The sequence below is a fragment of the Pipistrellus kuhlii genome, unplaced genomic scaffold, assembly GCF_014108245.1.
Source record: "Pipistrellus kuhlii isolate mPipKuh1 unplaced genomic scaffold, mPipKuh1.p scaffold_m20_p_8, whole genome shotgun sequence".
NCBI classification, from domain to species: domain Eukaryota; kingdom Metazoa; phylum Chordata; class Mammalia; order Chiroptera; family Vespertilionidae; genus Pipistrellus; species Pipistrellus kuhlii.
Window position 1 is genome coordinate 35,235,985 of NW_023425584.1, and position 15,958 is coordinate 35,251,942.

Consider the following 15,958-nt stretch of genomic DNA (forward strand, 5'->3'; position numbering starts at 1 on the left):
CTAGAATTTGCCTGGAATGCATGGCAGAGGGGTGGGTGGAGTGCTGTTCAGACAGAAATCAGCATGTGCAGAGAGGCACAGGGTGGAAAGGGTGTGCTTTCAGGGAACTACTGGGAGTTCTGTGTTGGTAAAACATACAGGGCACTGAGAGGTCAAATTCTAGGAAAGGATCCTGGAGCAGTAAGCGGAGGACAAGATAGTTCCTTCTCTCACCACCACCCTCAGCCTCTATCCCTGTTAAGAACCTATGGATTTATTTATATTTAAGTGTTACAAAAATCAATGTACAAGATGTGACAAAAGTAGGCTGACAAATGTGAGTATGTGAAACACAAGAGTTTATTCTTGTATTATTATGTATTAATTATTGTATTTTCCATATGAACAACGGTAAATCTCCTTTTGCTTCACCTTGTCTACATGTAAGGAAGCCCCCCCCCTACCTTATGAAGCAAATTTTATAGAGATACTTGAAAGATTAATTGTAATATTTTCTGTTTTCCTCTTATCAAAAAGAAGATTCACTGTTTATAAGAGGAAGAATTAGGATTCGTTCCAGATAAATACTATTTTGGCTTTGGAAAATGCCCCTTTATTTATTTTTGTATTTAAGTATAGCTATACTAGTTTCAGGTGTACAATAAATTGAAGTGGATGAAGAATATATAATTCTAGTAAAAGAACTTTGGCGTATGTGTGTGTGTGTGTGTGTGTGTGTGTTGAATTATTTTCTTCACCCTTTTGTGCTCACCATCAAGTGCTGCCATTTATTGTGGCCCAGTGTCCTCAACAGCTGCCGTGCGATGTGTCAAGTCTTTTCTTGCTCAGCGCCACAGGCTGTTACAGAGTTGAGCAAACCCCAGAGTAGACAGGTAGCCTACAGACTGATGGATTGGTTTGTGTTAATACAAACACAGGCTCAGGTGTTGTCATACAGAAACTCTTTTTTATTTTTTTTTATTGTTTATTTGATTTCTTTTTACAATTAAATTTATTGGGATGAAATTGGTCAACATGATCAGATACTATTAGGTTTCAGGTGTAGATTTCTATGTTACAAGATCTGTTTATTGTACCACCCAGCCAAATCTCCTGTCACCATATATTAGGACCCCCCACTTCTCCTACCCCCTTCTCTCTGGCAAACACACTGCTGTTTATGTTCGCAAGAGAAACCCTTTTTTAAATAATTATTTTACAAAGGACAAAGAACGTTGTAACTCTAGCACCTAATCCTGTGCCTGGCACATAGGAGATACTCAGCAGATGTTTACAGAATTGAACTTCTCTGTGAATTTTGAACAGAGCTCTGAAAACTCTCTCAACTCCAGGAGTTACTGAGTTTCTCAGGAGCTGTAATACAATTGGAAATATTGTTGAAAAAGCCTTTTCAGCAGTTGCAAAATATAATCATGGCATATGGTAAGATTCAGATTTTTGGCAAGAATCATTCTCTTTGCAGAATACAAATATATCTAAAAGAAACCCTGCTTTATCTTCCTTTGTTGTGGAGAAGGATTGTCAAGAGGGGAAATGTCCAATAAGTTGAACACTTTGGGAAGATCTACTTCAAAGATATCTTTCAATCATCCTTTTCAAGCTCACTGTCTGTTATATTCGTGTTTTAAGGCTCAAGGTTGTCCTAGCTATCTTTTTAAAAATTTATTGGGATGGCATTGGTTAATAATATCATATATGTTTCAATTGTACATTTCTGTGATACATGACCTGTATCATTGTGCATTGTGTGCCCACTACCCAAAATCTCACCATCTTCGTCACCATCTATCTGGGCCCCTTTACCCTAGCTTTCTTTTTTTAAACAACAACAACAACAAAATGTTTATATAGATTTTTGTTGATTTCAGAGACGAAGGGAGAGGGAGAGAGAGATAGAAGCATCAATGATGAGAATTATTGATTGGCTTCCTTCTGCACATCCCTTACTGGGGATCAAGCCCACAACTCGGCATGTGCCCTTGACTGGAATCAAACCTGGGACCCTTCTATCCACTGAGCCAAATCAGCTAGGGCTACCCTAGCTTCCTAACTGGACGCTCAACTTCATTCCTGTGCCACCTACACTGCTGCAGAATTGTTTATTTTCTTAAACAGAAAATCAGGCCTGTCCTTCAACTGTTTATAAACCTCCACAATTTCCTATGGACTGTGAGACAAAGATCCAAGACCTTAGAATTCCCCACCATATATATTGTAAAATAACTGGACCTGGGTGTTTTATTTTACTTCATTTAATTTACCTCCATGTGCCCATGTTTCAAGAGTCCTCCATTCATGCTTCCCAACCCTTTTCATGACCTGTCACATACAGTATATTATAGAATACTAACCAGAAAAGGTTGCTGTTTGACTACCAGTCTCTGGCCTCTCTGTTCTCCCGGAGCTCCTGAAAGCTGAGGGAAGCAATGTCCCAGCACACCTGTGATCCATCCATGCACTGCCTCCAAGGTTGGCTCCCCAATGTGACTACGTAAACCTTTGCCTGCAGGAATGGTTAGTGTGTTGCTGCTCCTTTAGTTCTTTGTATGTAGTATTCCCTCTGCCTTTGCCCAATGTCTCAGCCTGGTAAATTCCCTTCTTATCTCTCAAGGCCCAGCTCATTTGGATTAGCAAAGGTTTCTCGATTTTTAAAGGACATTTGAAATTCATTATTTCCAAAGTCTTAAATCAGTTAATCTCAACTCTTGGAAATTCTCACTTTTTATTTTCTAAACCAGTTAAATAACTTAATTTTAAGGTTTGTCAGTTACGTACTGTACTAATAATAATTTTATAATTTTTAAAAATACAAATAAAATTCTCATTCCTTGGCTTTTTGGAAATGTTTTTTCCTACTCCATGGTATCAAATATACCCATTTCAAAGGGATTACTTATTTGAAGGATGATGTCTGTAGTACAAATTATAGTATTACTACTTATTCCATTAAAAATTAAAAGATCTCAAATGACTTTGTGAAAAGGTTTACTAAGCTAAAAGCTGTAAGAGAAGAATTACAAAAATTAGTTTCCTTGGTTTAACAGAGCCTATTGCTTAAGTGTAATTTAGCTTGCTCTCTGACAGCATCTTCACTTAACTATTTCTGCCTTTCTAAAAATGGTTTATGTATGCATTAGGTAAATATTGCTGGGTTTAGCTCATTAAATGATTGGCCTTCAGTCTTGTAGCATCCATCAGGTTGCAATTTGATTCTCTCCTCACCCTGAATTTCTTAAAGTAGAAATTATTCATGTGCTTTTTCATCTTTTCTACTACTGTCTTAGCCTGTTGGTTAAAACTTACTGCATTTAACTCTTGTTGACTTTTCTTCACTTTTAATGTGTTTTTAAAGGTAAGGACCAAGTCGTGTGGCTTTTTTGTATTGCTAATAGTGCTTTGCACACTAAAAAGTTGATCAGTTGATTTTTCTAGTTACTTTTAAATATGTGGATATTATAGGATTTTGTTATTCAAATTTTATATAAAACTTGTTTCTGTTTTCTAATATCTGTTCAACAGATAATTTCTCCACCTCAAGTACAATTTATATTCTTTTTCATTAACCCAAAAGTAATACTAGTATAATGAAGAGTGTTCCTTACTGGGGCTTACATGATCTTTACTAAATATTACTTATTTTATTCTAAAGTTGATAAACTCCCTTCAATTTAATTAAACTTTTAGGATGACTGGTTTATATAAAAGACATTATGTAAATGTATTCCTGAAACATTGAGAATTTAAGCCTTAAAAGATAGCAGCTAATGTGAAATAAACCAGAGAAAATAAAATACTATATGGTATCACCTATATGTGAAATCTTAAAATAAGATAAAAAGACCAGCTTTATAGAAGCAATAGAATGATAGTTGCCAGGAACCAAGAGGAGTGGGGAATGGAGAAATGTTGGTCAAAGACCATAATTTTTCAGTTATGAGTAAGTTCTGAGGATTGAATCTTCAACATAGTGACTATAGTTAATAACATGGTGTTGTGTACTTGAAATGCGCCTAGAGTAGGTCTCATATTTTCACCACACAAAAAAGAGTTAACTATGATGGCCATGTAGTTACCTTGATAGTCATTTTACAATGTGTATGTGAATAAATCATCACATTGTACACCTTAAATATGTACAGCTATATTTATCAATTTTTCAATAAAACTGAAAATAGATAAATATTTTTAAAGCAAGCAGCTAAAGTCAAAGATACAAAACATTTCTAGATGTCAACTATGTCCATCTCTATGCTGAGTGATCTGGACCAATATCATGAAGAGATTTAATTACTATAGGTGTGTTCTACGGCTTCCTCTCTTAGTGATCCCTCGATCAGATTTCTGTTGAAAAGAACGAATATTTCTGTATTTACAGGGCTCAGTCAAGTGATAGGGATAAATATACAGGAACAATAATAGTGATGATAACATCTAAAGTGAACCATATATACCATGTGCCAAGTACTGTGCTGAGCACTTTATATAGATTATATCATTCAATTTATACATTTATCCTCTGAGTAAATACTAGAACTGTTAAGGATTTTAAAGTACCAATAGGTTTAATTTATTTGTCTGAGAGAAAAGAAAAAAAGAAGAAATAACAAACAAAAAATAAATAAATAAAAATAAATAATTTGTCTAGACAACAGCTAATAAATAGTGGACCTAGAATTTTAACCCCGTCAGCCAATTCTTTTGGCCTTCCTTTTAACCTGTATGCCATATTACAAGTTACATATTTGAAAAAGAGTCATAGAAGTTTATATAAAAGAGAAAATGATAAACCTGAGACTTGAACAAGAGGAGGAGCTTGCCTGGTAGCTAAGAAGATAAAATATCATTCTGAGCAGAGAAAAGACTATGAAAGACAAGGAGGTGGAAGATATCCTGGTAGGTTTGGCCAATTGAGTGGTTAGGTGCACTGGGAGCCATGGGTTGAGAAAGAAGTAGCTGCATATAAGGTTGGAAAGTTATACCAAAATTAGGCAGGCCCAAAGTACCGTGCTTGAATTTGACTTTTCTCCTTGAGGGTGCCATTCATTAATGGTTAGAAAATAGGAAGTTACATAATTTTCAATTAGAGTGATCACTTTAGCAGTGATGTGGACCGAGAGAGGGAGAAGAAGGAAAGAATAAAACTGCAGGCAGAAAAACATCTAGCCACGGCAGCTAAAATATTTTAAATGAGATTGCCTTGGCTTGACTTTGTTGAGTAAACATTTACTGAGTGCCTTGTCTGCGCCTTTGCTGAGTTTACAATGTGAAATAAAACAATATATACCTTTCATTACATATAGCCTACAATCTGGTGGGAAAGTCAGACATTAAAGAAACACAAATCTATATAATATGACCGAAGACTCAACCAGACCAGAAAGTAAGTGCTGGGTTGCCCTGGCTGCTGCTGGCGCCCTGACCCAGCAGTAACTGCCTAGCCGGCTGCAGATCAGGCCCAGGGAGAGGCTTGCAGAGAGAGGGGCAGGGTCTGATTCATAGCCTCTGTGGCAGCCGTTGGTCAGAACTTGCCTCTCTTTCTCTCTCAGGATGGCCAACAGCTGCATCTCCATTTCTCTCCAGGCCTCCACCTTTCTGATCAGTTCCCATTGATAGGCCCAGAGATGCTGACTGGCATAGAAACTGACCAATCAGAACCAAATTGGCTGGCAGAGGAGATTAGTTGGGGCAAGATCTGGCAGGCAAGGGAGGGCAGTTAGGAGTGATCTGGCAGGCAGAGGCATTTAGGGGTGGTCAGGCCAGCAGAGGCAGTTGGGGCTCGATCAGGCCAGCAGGGGAGGGCAGTTAGGGGCAATCAGGCAGGTGAGCAGTCCCAGATTGTAAGAGGGGTGTCTGGATTGGGCCTAAACTGGTGGTCAGCCTTCCCCTGAGGGTGTGTGCAGACTGGACTGAAGGAACTCCTCTCCCTCCACTCCCCCCGTCCCATGCATGAATTTCATGCATCGGGCCTCTAGTATATAACAAGGAAGATGGAGAATAAATGAACATTTTAAAAGACGTATCATGAACCACACATATTATCGATAATCAGTTGAATTTAGTAGGAGAGAGAGAGATGCCTAGAATAAATTAAAGGTTCCTTTTAAATAAATTAGAACTGTTACCAAGGATTCACCTCTCTCCCCAGTTTCTGGCACTATTTTCTCTATGGATCATGAGACATTGATATGTGTTTTATTGGAGCAAAATCTAAAGACTCAGTGCTGTTTTTCTTATCTAGAAGACACTCCCCACACTTACATAAACACCCTTGTTGATCATTTTAAATGAATGGCAGCCATAGGATCTGGTTTTTCAGTGTCTGCTTTAATACTTTGGTCTGAACATGTATTTCTATGCTAATTAAATTAGATTTGAACATTGATAGAATATGAAATTACAGGTATTAAATTTCAGAATCTCTTAAAACGAGCCCCGTAACTGGTATATGGTTGGATCAATAAAAATCCTTAATGTGAAATACTAGAAATGCTTTCAAGTTCTTTTTGTGAAAGTCAGAAGCAAAGAAGTTAATAGTATTTGTCCAATTAATTAGTACAATTAGTAAAATAGGACACATTCTCAGTAATGACCATGTAATAGAAGCTGTGGGCATGACATTGGGTAAGATACTACATTGGAGTCTTATAATTGGGGCTGGAAGGCCATCAAATACTGTGCTTCTTAGTCTTTGAACACAAGAAGATTTCAGGTGAACTCCTTGGAATTATTTATAAAATTGTGTGAGGATGTTTTGTCATCTGTGTAATTAAAGGGGAATTCTTATCAGATGCACATAGGCTTCTCTTATTAAAAAGCCATCTCCATTTTTACACAAGGAAACAGACTGAATGAGGTCTTGAATAAGTTCTCTTGAAAAGGCATTTTTCCCTATGATTTTTAAAAAAATAGAGTTTTAATGTAGAGGCCACCGTATCTGTGACCTTGGGACCAGAGGGTTCTGAGTATTAGGAAGCCTTGGCTTGGTTTTTCATTGAGAGCTGTCTTGTGATTTTAAAATAACAGAATCTGCCATCATTCAGAACCTGCTATCATTCTTCCATCGTAATATCTCAGGACAGTATTTTTAAAGAAATTCTAAGAAGGCTGTTAATTCATTAAGGGTTCTATAGGAAGGGAACCTTTTTTTTTAAGCTCACTTTCACTGACAAGATCAGGCCAAAAAAGCTTAGCTGGCTATTGGCCCAGACAACATTATGGTCATTGAAGTGTGCTCAGCCTTGCACTGTTCGGGTATTAGGGGGAAAAGCAGAGGTGCATGCTGAGTGTTGTTACAGTGACTTAAATAAGTCTTTTGCTGTATTGTTCATTCATCTATTAGAAAGGGAAGTTTAAATGACCTAGAATATGACTTTTTCTAGAAGGGTGAAAAGGATAACTTAAACTTTATAAACAAATAAAGCAAGTTATCCACAGCTGTATCCCAAGCCACTAAAACAAGGTCTACAACATAATAGATGTATAATTTTGATGAAATAATTATTCACATTTATTTTGTTATCCATGTCATATTTCAGAATAAGAACATTTTTCATTTGTCTGTTGATAAATTGCATATTGTACTGGCAAGTTAGTAAAGTACTAGTAAAAAAGGACCGATTGAACTTTGAGACTCCTGATTTCACCCCAGTTTCTGCCGTTTATTGTGTGACCTTGGGCCTCATTTTCTTTTTCCTACCTTCCCTCTAAGGTTTGACGGTCTGATCATTGCTTCTCTGTCTCTGGATCTGTTACTGTTCATCAGTTTATGTTGTTCATTATATTCCAAATGAGTGAGATCATGTGATATTTATCTTTCTCTGACTGGCTTATTATACTTAGTATAATGCTCTCCAGTTCCATCCATGCTATTGCAAATGGTAAGAATTCCTTTTTACCACAGCATAGTATTCCATTGTATAGATGTGCCACTCATCTGCTGATGGGAACTTAGGCTGTTTCCACATCTTAGCTATGGTGAATTGTTTACTAACTATGAAGAATAGTGGTTTATTGATGAGATTCTGGACATCCCTTACTTGGGCACCTTTCACATGAAACGTCAATTTTGAACTTGGTTAATCCACAATGCCCCATCTTCTTTCCAGGCTTTGATGCGTCCTGGAAGAATCGATAGAATCATCTATGTGCCTTTACCAGATGCAGCAACAAGGAAGGAGATATTTAACCTGCAGTTTCACTCCATGCCAATCAGTCAGGACATTGATCTGAATGAACTCATCCTCCAAACAGACACATATTCTGGAGCAGAGGTGAGAAAGTTCTCAAAATTTATTAGTGGGAGGAAAGTGGTGGTATGGAGTCATTAGCAAAAAGACTGCTTGATGCCAATTGTTTTAAATAACTATATATTAAAAAAATATATTAAAACAAGAAATGGGGAAAAAAACCAAGATGGCAGCATAGGTAAACACCTAAACTGCACAACAATTTCAAAACTACAACTAAAAGGCAAACGGACATCATCCAGAACCACAGGAAGGCTGGCTGAGTGGAAATTCTGCAACTAGAAGGAAAGAGAAAAGCACACTGATACTCAGAGGAACTGCAGGAGGCAGAGGTACTGAGATGCGCGCTTAGAGAGGACTGGCAACTGAGCGCGCAGCTGGCTTTCTCAAGTGGGAGGGAGACAAAAGCTCCCGACCGTGCTGACCTCCAGTTACAAGTGAGACTCTGGGGACCCAGACTCACACTTCTGAAACTGGACTATCAGGAAAGAGAAAAGCACACTGAGACTTAGAGGAACTGCAGGAGGCAGAGGTATGGAGGCGTGAGCATGGAGAGGGCGGGCAACTGAGTACAAGGCTGGGTTTCTCAAAGGGGAGGGAGACAAAGCTCCCGACTGCACTGTACTCCAGTTCCAGGCAAGACTCCAGGAACCCAGACTCATTCGGGGACAAACTGGACTGTCTGCCAGTGGGTGGAACTAGAGGGCGGCTTTCTCTCAGAGGTGCTTGAAGCGATTACCGCAGGGGCCTCTTAGGGCAGGGCTGATGGGAAACCAGTGCTGTCTGCTCTGCTCTAAAACTCTGCCCCAACCAAGATGAGCACAGAGGCTTTTGCAAGTCTTGTCTCACAAGGGTGTCTCTGCACAGAAGTTCTCCCATCGCAGACACAGCTGAGCCTCACAGCCAGCTGACCTGGAGGTCACTTCCTCCCAGTGATACCATAACAATCAAAGCTTAACTACAACAAGACTATGCACACAGCCCACAGAGGGGTGCACCAAGAGTGTCCACCTCAGTTAACTAGGGAGGCTGAGCCACTGGGCCCTATAGGACACCTATCAACTCAGGGAAGCAGCCAAAATACAGAGACAAAGAAACAGATCACAAGTGAAAGAAATGGAGGAAAACAAACTACTGGATATAGAGTTCAAAACCATAGTTGTAAAGTTTTTCAAGAATTTTCCAGAAAGTCCTAAAATTTAGTGAGACCCTCGAGGATATGAAAAAGGGCCAACTAGAAATTAAGCATACACTGACTGAAATAAAAAATAATATACAGAGATCTATCAGCAGACTAGAGGAATGCAAGAGTCAAGTCAAAGATTTGAAATACAAAGAAGCAAAAAACACCTAACCGGAAAGCAAAAAGAAAAAAGAATCCAAAAAGGTGAAGATAGCTTAAGGAGCCTCCGGGACAACTTCAAGCATACCAACGTCCGAATTATGGGGGTGTCAGAAGAAGAGAAAGAGCAAGATACTGAAAACCTAAACCTATTTGAAGAAATAATGACAGAAATCTCTCTCCAACTGGTGAAAGGAAGTGCACAGAACCTTAAACAAAAGGAATCCAAAGAGGACCACACCAAGACACATCATAATTAAAATCCCAAGAGCAAAATTAAAAGAGAAAATATTAAAAGCAGCAAGAGAAAACCAGTTAGTTAGCTACAGGGAGCACTCATAAGACTCAGCTGATTTCTCAACAGAAACTATGTAGGCCAGATGGGAGTGGCAAGAAATAATCAAAGTGATGAATATAGCAAGAACCTACAACCAAGATTACTCTACCCAACAAAGCTATCATTCAGAATTGAAGGGCAGATAAAAGAGCTTTACAGATAAGAAAAAGCTAAAGGAGTTAATCACCACCAAACCAGTATTACATGAAATGCTGAAAGGTATTCTTTAAGAAGAGGAAGAAGAAGAAAAAGATAAAGATAAAAATTATGAACAACAAATACATAACTATCAACAAGTGAATCTAAAAATCAAGTGAATAAAAAAATCTGGTGAACAGAATAAACTGGTGAATATAATAGAATCAGGGGCATAGAAAGGGAATGGACTGACCATCCTCGGGGGAAAGGGGTGTGGGAAGAGACTGGACAGAAATCATACACCTATGGATGAGGACAGTGGGGGGTGGGGGTAATGGCAGAGGGTGGGGTTGGAACCGGGTGGAGGGGAGCTATGGGGTGAAAAAAAGAGGAACAATTGTAATAATCTGAACAATATTTATTAAATTAAAAAAACAAGTAATGCACTGCATGATAGGTGATTGATAGGTGATCACTAAATGAGATTGCATTTTACCCTACCTCTGTTATATCTCAATTGTTTTTACCTGGCTCCTGTTATTGCTCAAAATGTAGTTTTCAGAAAAGTAGCAGGATTCCTCTTTGGAGCTTCTTGAGACAGTAGCTTCCAGCTATACTTCTTTGAACTTTGATCTCTGGGCCTATCACCGTGGTTGGCAAACTGCGACTCTCGAGCCACGTGTGGCTCTTTGAGCCCCTTGAGTGTGCCTCTTTTACAAAATGCCACAGCCTGGGCAAGTCTATTTTGAAGTGTCATTAGAAGAAATTTAAGTTGAAAAAATTTTGCTCTCAAAAGAAATTTCAGTCATTGTACTGTTGATATTTGGCTCTGTTGACTAATGAGTTTGCTGACCACTGGAACAGATGGACATGACATATAAGCTGCCTACTGTTTTCTCATAGAGATCATATAAGTGAAATTAGGATATCATGATAGCACTCTGAAGTTCAAAAGACCTGGCCAAGAGATTGTATCATTATTATCTTTTATCCAAATTTTGGGAAATTATCTCAGTCTACTTGTGTATTGTCAGAAATTCTCTTATAAAAACTGTAAAAGAGATAGTCTACCCTAAATTGAAAATATACTCAATAAGAGCAGCCAGAAGAACTCTGTGAAAATGGAAGGTTTTAAGTATGGCAGATAAACATTTTTTTTTATTTTTTTTTTGGGGGGGGGTCCTTAGCAACTGTTTACTTAGGCTGTTTTTATTTACAAAATATAATTCTATTAAAATAATTGTGCATCTTTCTACATGCATTAAGAAAAGGACAAACTTAACAGAAATATCTTCTTAGTACCATTGTCAAAGTATATTTATACTGGGAAATTGCTATTTTTTTAATCTAAGATATTGTAGATTCTTTCATTCTAGCAGATTGGAACTGAATTCTATTTTGCTTGCTATTGTTTTTTTCTCTCTGCTAGAAAATCCAGAGATTAACACATTACAGGTTGTTTAGTAGTGCTCAGAGAATACATACCGTGTTTCCCCGAAAATAAGACATCCTCCAAAAGTAAGACCTAGCACATGGAAAGATAAGACATCCCCTGAAAATAAGACTTAGCGCAACTTTGGGAGAAAAAATTAATATAAGACACTGTCTTATTTTCGGGGAACCAGGGTAGGTCAGTTTATACAATCATAGATCATAACTACCAAATAGATTCCAAAGGAATTTGTTTTGCCTCAGGTATGAACTATGTATATTATGTTTCCCCTTTAGGTTTTTCAGTTGCACTGGGAGGAGGAAGAGGGAAGCGATGTAGAAAGTAGCTAAGATGCAGATGAAGGGCATTTACTTTTAAGTTCTATCTGAAACAATAGTCCTAACTAATGAGCATCTCTTTGGCATGACTATCCATTATGATAAAATGAACATGTAACTACTGTTGACTGACTGCTGCCACATTTCAGGAGTTCACTTTTTGATGTGAGACCAAAGGCTGGCATCATGTACATAATATGTCCGTTTACAGGAAATGGCAAGGAGAAGACACCATAAATCTTTCACTTTAGCTGAATGAGCAGGAAGAGTAGTTAGCAAGGTATAAATGTGTCTTTCTCACTTTGAAGTAATTTATGGCAGTAACAGAGAACAAAACAAAAATCAAAGCCAGTGAGGTTCTGTCTGGCTGAAAGGAAGAAACTCAGGTGGTGCCAGGAATTACTATACCAGCTTGCTAGTTCTTATGTGGTGCATGCCTTATTTAGTCTAAAATACAAGCACATTCGTTTCTGATTAATATTTATATCAGATCTTCTAAAAATAGTCACAGGAAAAGTACCAAAAAATTCTGTTCTTCCTTGAATTACATTTTTCGTAATTCATAATGCTTGAGTGTGGGAAGGGTATCCCACTGTGGTCCTAATTATAATCGGTATCATCAAAATTTTGTTCCAGAGCTATATCTTACTAGGTCAGGGGTTTTCAACTTTGACAAGACAGGTTTGTATAATACTTGGGGGGTCTTTTTGGGGGTGCCCTATTGTTTGAGAACTATTATCATTTTTTTTAAATCTTCAAATTGCCCTGGCCATTGTTATTAAGTGGTTAGAGCATCAGCCTACATATCAAAGTGTCTCAGGTTCGATTCTCAGTCAAGGGTAGGTACCTTGGGTTGCAGGTTTGCTCCCTGTCCTGGATCCAAGTGCATGCTGTAGACAACCAGTCAATGTGACTCTTACATCTATGTTTTTCTCTCTCTCTCCCCCTCCCTCACTCCCTTCCACTCTCTCTGAAAAGCAATGGAAAAAATATCCTCTGATGAGGATTACCAACCAAAAAAAGTCTTAAAATTAATAAATAGGATATGTAAGAGATAAAATTTAGCTTCAGATAAATATATGATCTCATCCCTGCCCACCCCATCAAAATGAAATGGTGCTGTAATGTTGAGAGCCAAAATTAGTTTTGATTTTTTTTAAATAATAAAAGAAATTCAAAGCTAGAACCTCAGTCACCCACCTCCTAAAGACTCATTGCTTTACCACTGATGTAACTAATTTATTTTCTCCCCAGGCTAAGGCCATATCCTTCAGCAGAGAACCTTCTACATCGCATATATTTAACAGTCATTAAAGTGAGAAGAAAAAAAAAAAACTAAACCAAAAAAAAGAAAAAGATTTTAAAAATTATATTTAGGGAAAATTAGCTTTTATTCTCATTTGTCATAAGAGGAGTCCTCTAACATTGTAGCAATGCACCCTGCTACAGGCACAACCAGTGTTTCAGAGTTCAAAGTATCTCCAGCCACTTTTGGTATCTATGATAAATAAAAGCATAATATGCTAATTAGACCAGATGTCCTTCTGGAAGAAGCCAGGGCTGTGAGGGAAGCCAGCCCAGTCCCAGGTGCTGGAGGGAAGCCAGTGCTAGTAGCTGGGGAAAGGAAGGCCTACACTTGCACGAATTTCGTGCATCGGGCCTCTAGTAAAAATGAAAACACATATTAATTGTCTTCACAGGAGAGTAGATTAACCAACCTTGTTCTATAAAGCTTGCACAGGCCCAATGTTTGAAGTAGCTCCTTACACCCTTCTAAGTTACTCTGTTGTCTCTTCCTGGGGAGGGTATCCAGAAAATTTGAGCATTTGGGTAATCATCAGGAGAGCCCAGGAAGAAGTTTGTCGCCAGCTGGAGGAGGAGGAGAAATGCGGCACTAGGGAGCCTCCAGCATCTCTCAGCCCGCCCCGTGCCCACCACTCCCCTTTGGCCAGAACCTCATTGTCTCTGGCTTCTTGGCTGTAGCTCCCAGTTAGTGGAAAAACATGTTGCTATTTACAATAAAAGCAGTGGTAAGGACAGATACAGGTCATTATACATTTGTCCATACTCATAGAATTTACAACACCGAGAGTAAATCTTAATGTAAACTGTGCACTTTGTGTGATAACGGTATCAATGTAGGGTCATCATTGTAATAAATGTACCACAGTGGTAGGGTATGTTGGTGATTGGGGAGCCTTTTTATGTGTAGGGCAGGGGATATAATAGAAATCTCTGTAACTTCCCCTCAGTTTTACTGTGACCTTAAAACTATTAAAAATCGTTTTTAAAAAACTATGTCATGCACAGAGGCAAGGACCATAATTAATATGAATGGCACTGTAATGTTTATAAGAAGAGAAACAGATCATGTCTTAATCTATTATTTTACACTTAATTATTAGCAACTGTCACCAACCAATTCCTTGTAAAATTGTGGACAATTCTGTATATACTCTTTTGTGGACCTAATTAACCATTGATTCACTTTTTTAAAGACAATTTTTTATTTTTCAATTACAGTTAACATACAATATTATATTCGTTTCAGGTGTATAGCCCAGTGATTAGACATTTATGTAACTCACGAAGTAATTTACCCTGATAAATGTAATACTCATCTCACAGCACACACATAGTTATTACACTATTACTGACTATATTTTCTATGCTGTACTCCACATGCCCATGACTATTTTATAACTAGCAATTTTTACTTAATTCCTCCCCCCTATTCACCCATCCCTCAAAACCCCTCCCATCTGGCCACCATTAAAATGTTCTCTGTAAATAAAAAAAAAATTTAAAAAGCAGATGGGACTTCAGCTCAAGAGGAAAAAATGTCTTTTTTTGGTTATAGCTATTGTTTTCTTTGCTTTAATTTTTTAAAGGTATTTGTAGAAGATTCCACTCCATTTTTTTTCATTTGTCTTTTATAAATTATCCTAATTACTTTAGAAAAACTTTTATCTTACCACCAACAAGAAATCAATAATCACAAATAAATAGACATGAACCATAGCTGGGTACATCACCTGCATGCCCTGGTGATGGGGAAGATACATTATTTCCTCTCTGTGTGGGATTTGCTGGATGGGCAGAAAGCTGATGTCTTATAAAACTGAAGTTGAATGTTTGTTAGTGTTTATCTCATTAAATGAAATTGAGAATATATCTTAAGAGCCAGGTATCAACTATATGTTTTATAAATAGCATAGGCAATCATAACATTTTTTCATATGTCAAGATTTTAGGATTCAACTTCCAAGACAGGCAGTAATTTCTTAGTGGGGGAAAAAATAATTTTAACCTTGCAATTGAGTAGATTTCTACTAGGATGGTAGCTCCAGTTAGGATGGTTTCAGGTAAGTTATTAACTTCTTTGAAATCTCATTTGTAAAATATCTACGTACTTTTTAAAAATATATATTTTATTGATTTTTTTACAGAGAGGAAGGGAAAGAGATAGAGAGCTAGAACCATCGATGAGAGAGAAACATTGACCAGCTGCCTCTTGCACACCCCCTACTGGAGATGTGCCCGCAACCAACGTACATGCCCTTGACCGGAATTGAACCTGGGACCTTTCAGTCCGCAGGCCGACGCTCTACCACTGAGCCAAACCGGTTTTGGCTATCTACATATTTTAAGAAACCTGGAATCTTGGAATCGTTGCCAATGTCCATACATACTTTTTTACTGTGGCCTAGAGATCTTAATTGTAGCACCAGATTTTGATAAAAATTCTCGTTAGCAAACTTTAACAATTTTCTATTCAATGGAAAAGGAAGTTTTACCTCCTAAGAGATTCCCAGACCCAGTTACTTTATTTTTTCATCTGTTTGGTTTTTCCGCTTTTCAACAGAACACTTAGTCAAGTTCAATATCTATGATTCTGGAGGCATTAGGATAAAAACTATTATAAAGTAGAATATGTAGCAGCCACTTTTCTCCTAAACTCTTTGTTAGGAAAGTAAGTATAAGGTTCAAAGTTATAGTTTTGTTTATTTTAAGTTACAATTTTTAAAACTTCCAGTTTATGAAGGTGTAAACATTCTCTATGTTTCCAAACTTCAACTCCTACTTAAATTGGCAATAAAAGAGCCTTAATTCATCTTACCTGAG

At 37.7% G+C, this 15,958-nt stretch overlaps 1 protein-coding gene across 3 annotated transcripts in view; it reads left to right on the plus strand.

The window, feature by feature from the left end:
• The window catches only part of SPATA5 (spermatogenesis associated 5), a 203,044-nt gene that overhangs the window by 153,717 nt on the left and 33,369 nt on the right, over positions 1-15,958 (plus strand). For 2 of the 3 annotated variants that reach the window (XM_036423606.2, XM_045576592.1), the window contains one exon: positions 8,106-8,270. In XM_036423606.2, the coding sequence (XP_036279499.1) occupies positions 8,106-8,270 (165 nt within the window). Of the gene's footprint in view, positions 1-8,105; positions 8,271-15,958 lie in introns of those variants that run through there. The other variant, XR_004985562.2, reaches the window with a different exon arrangement.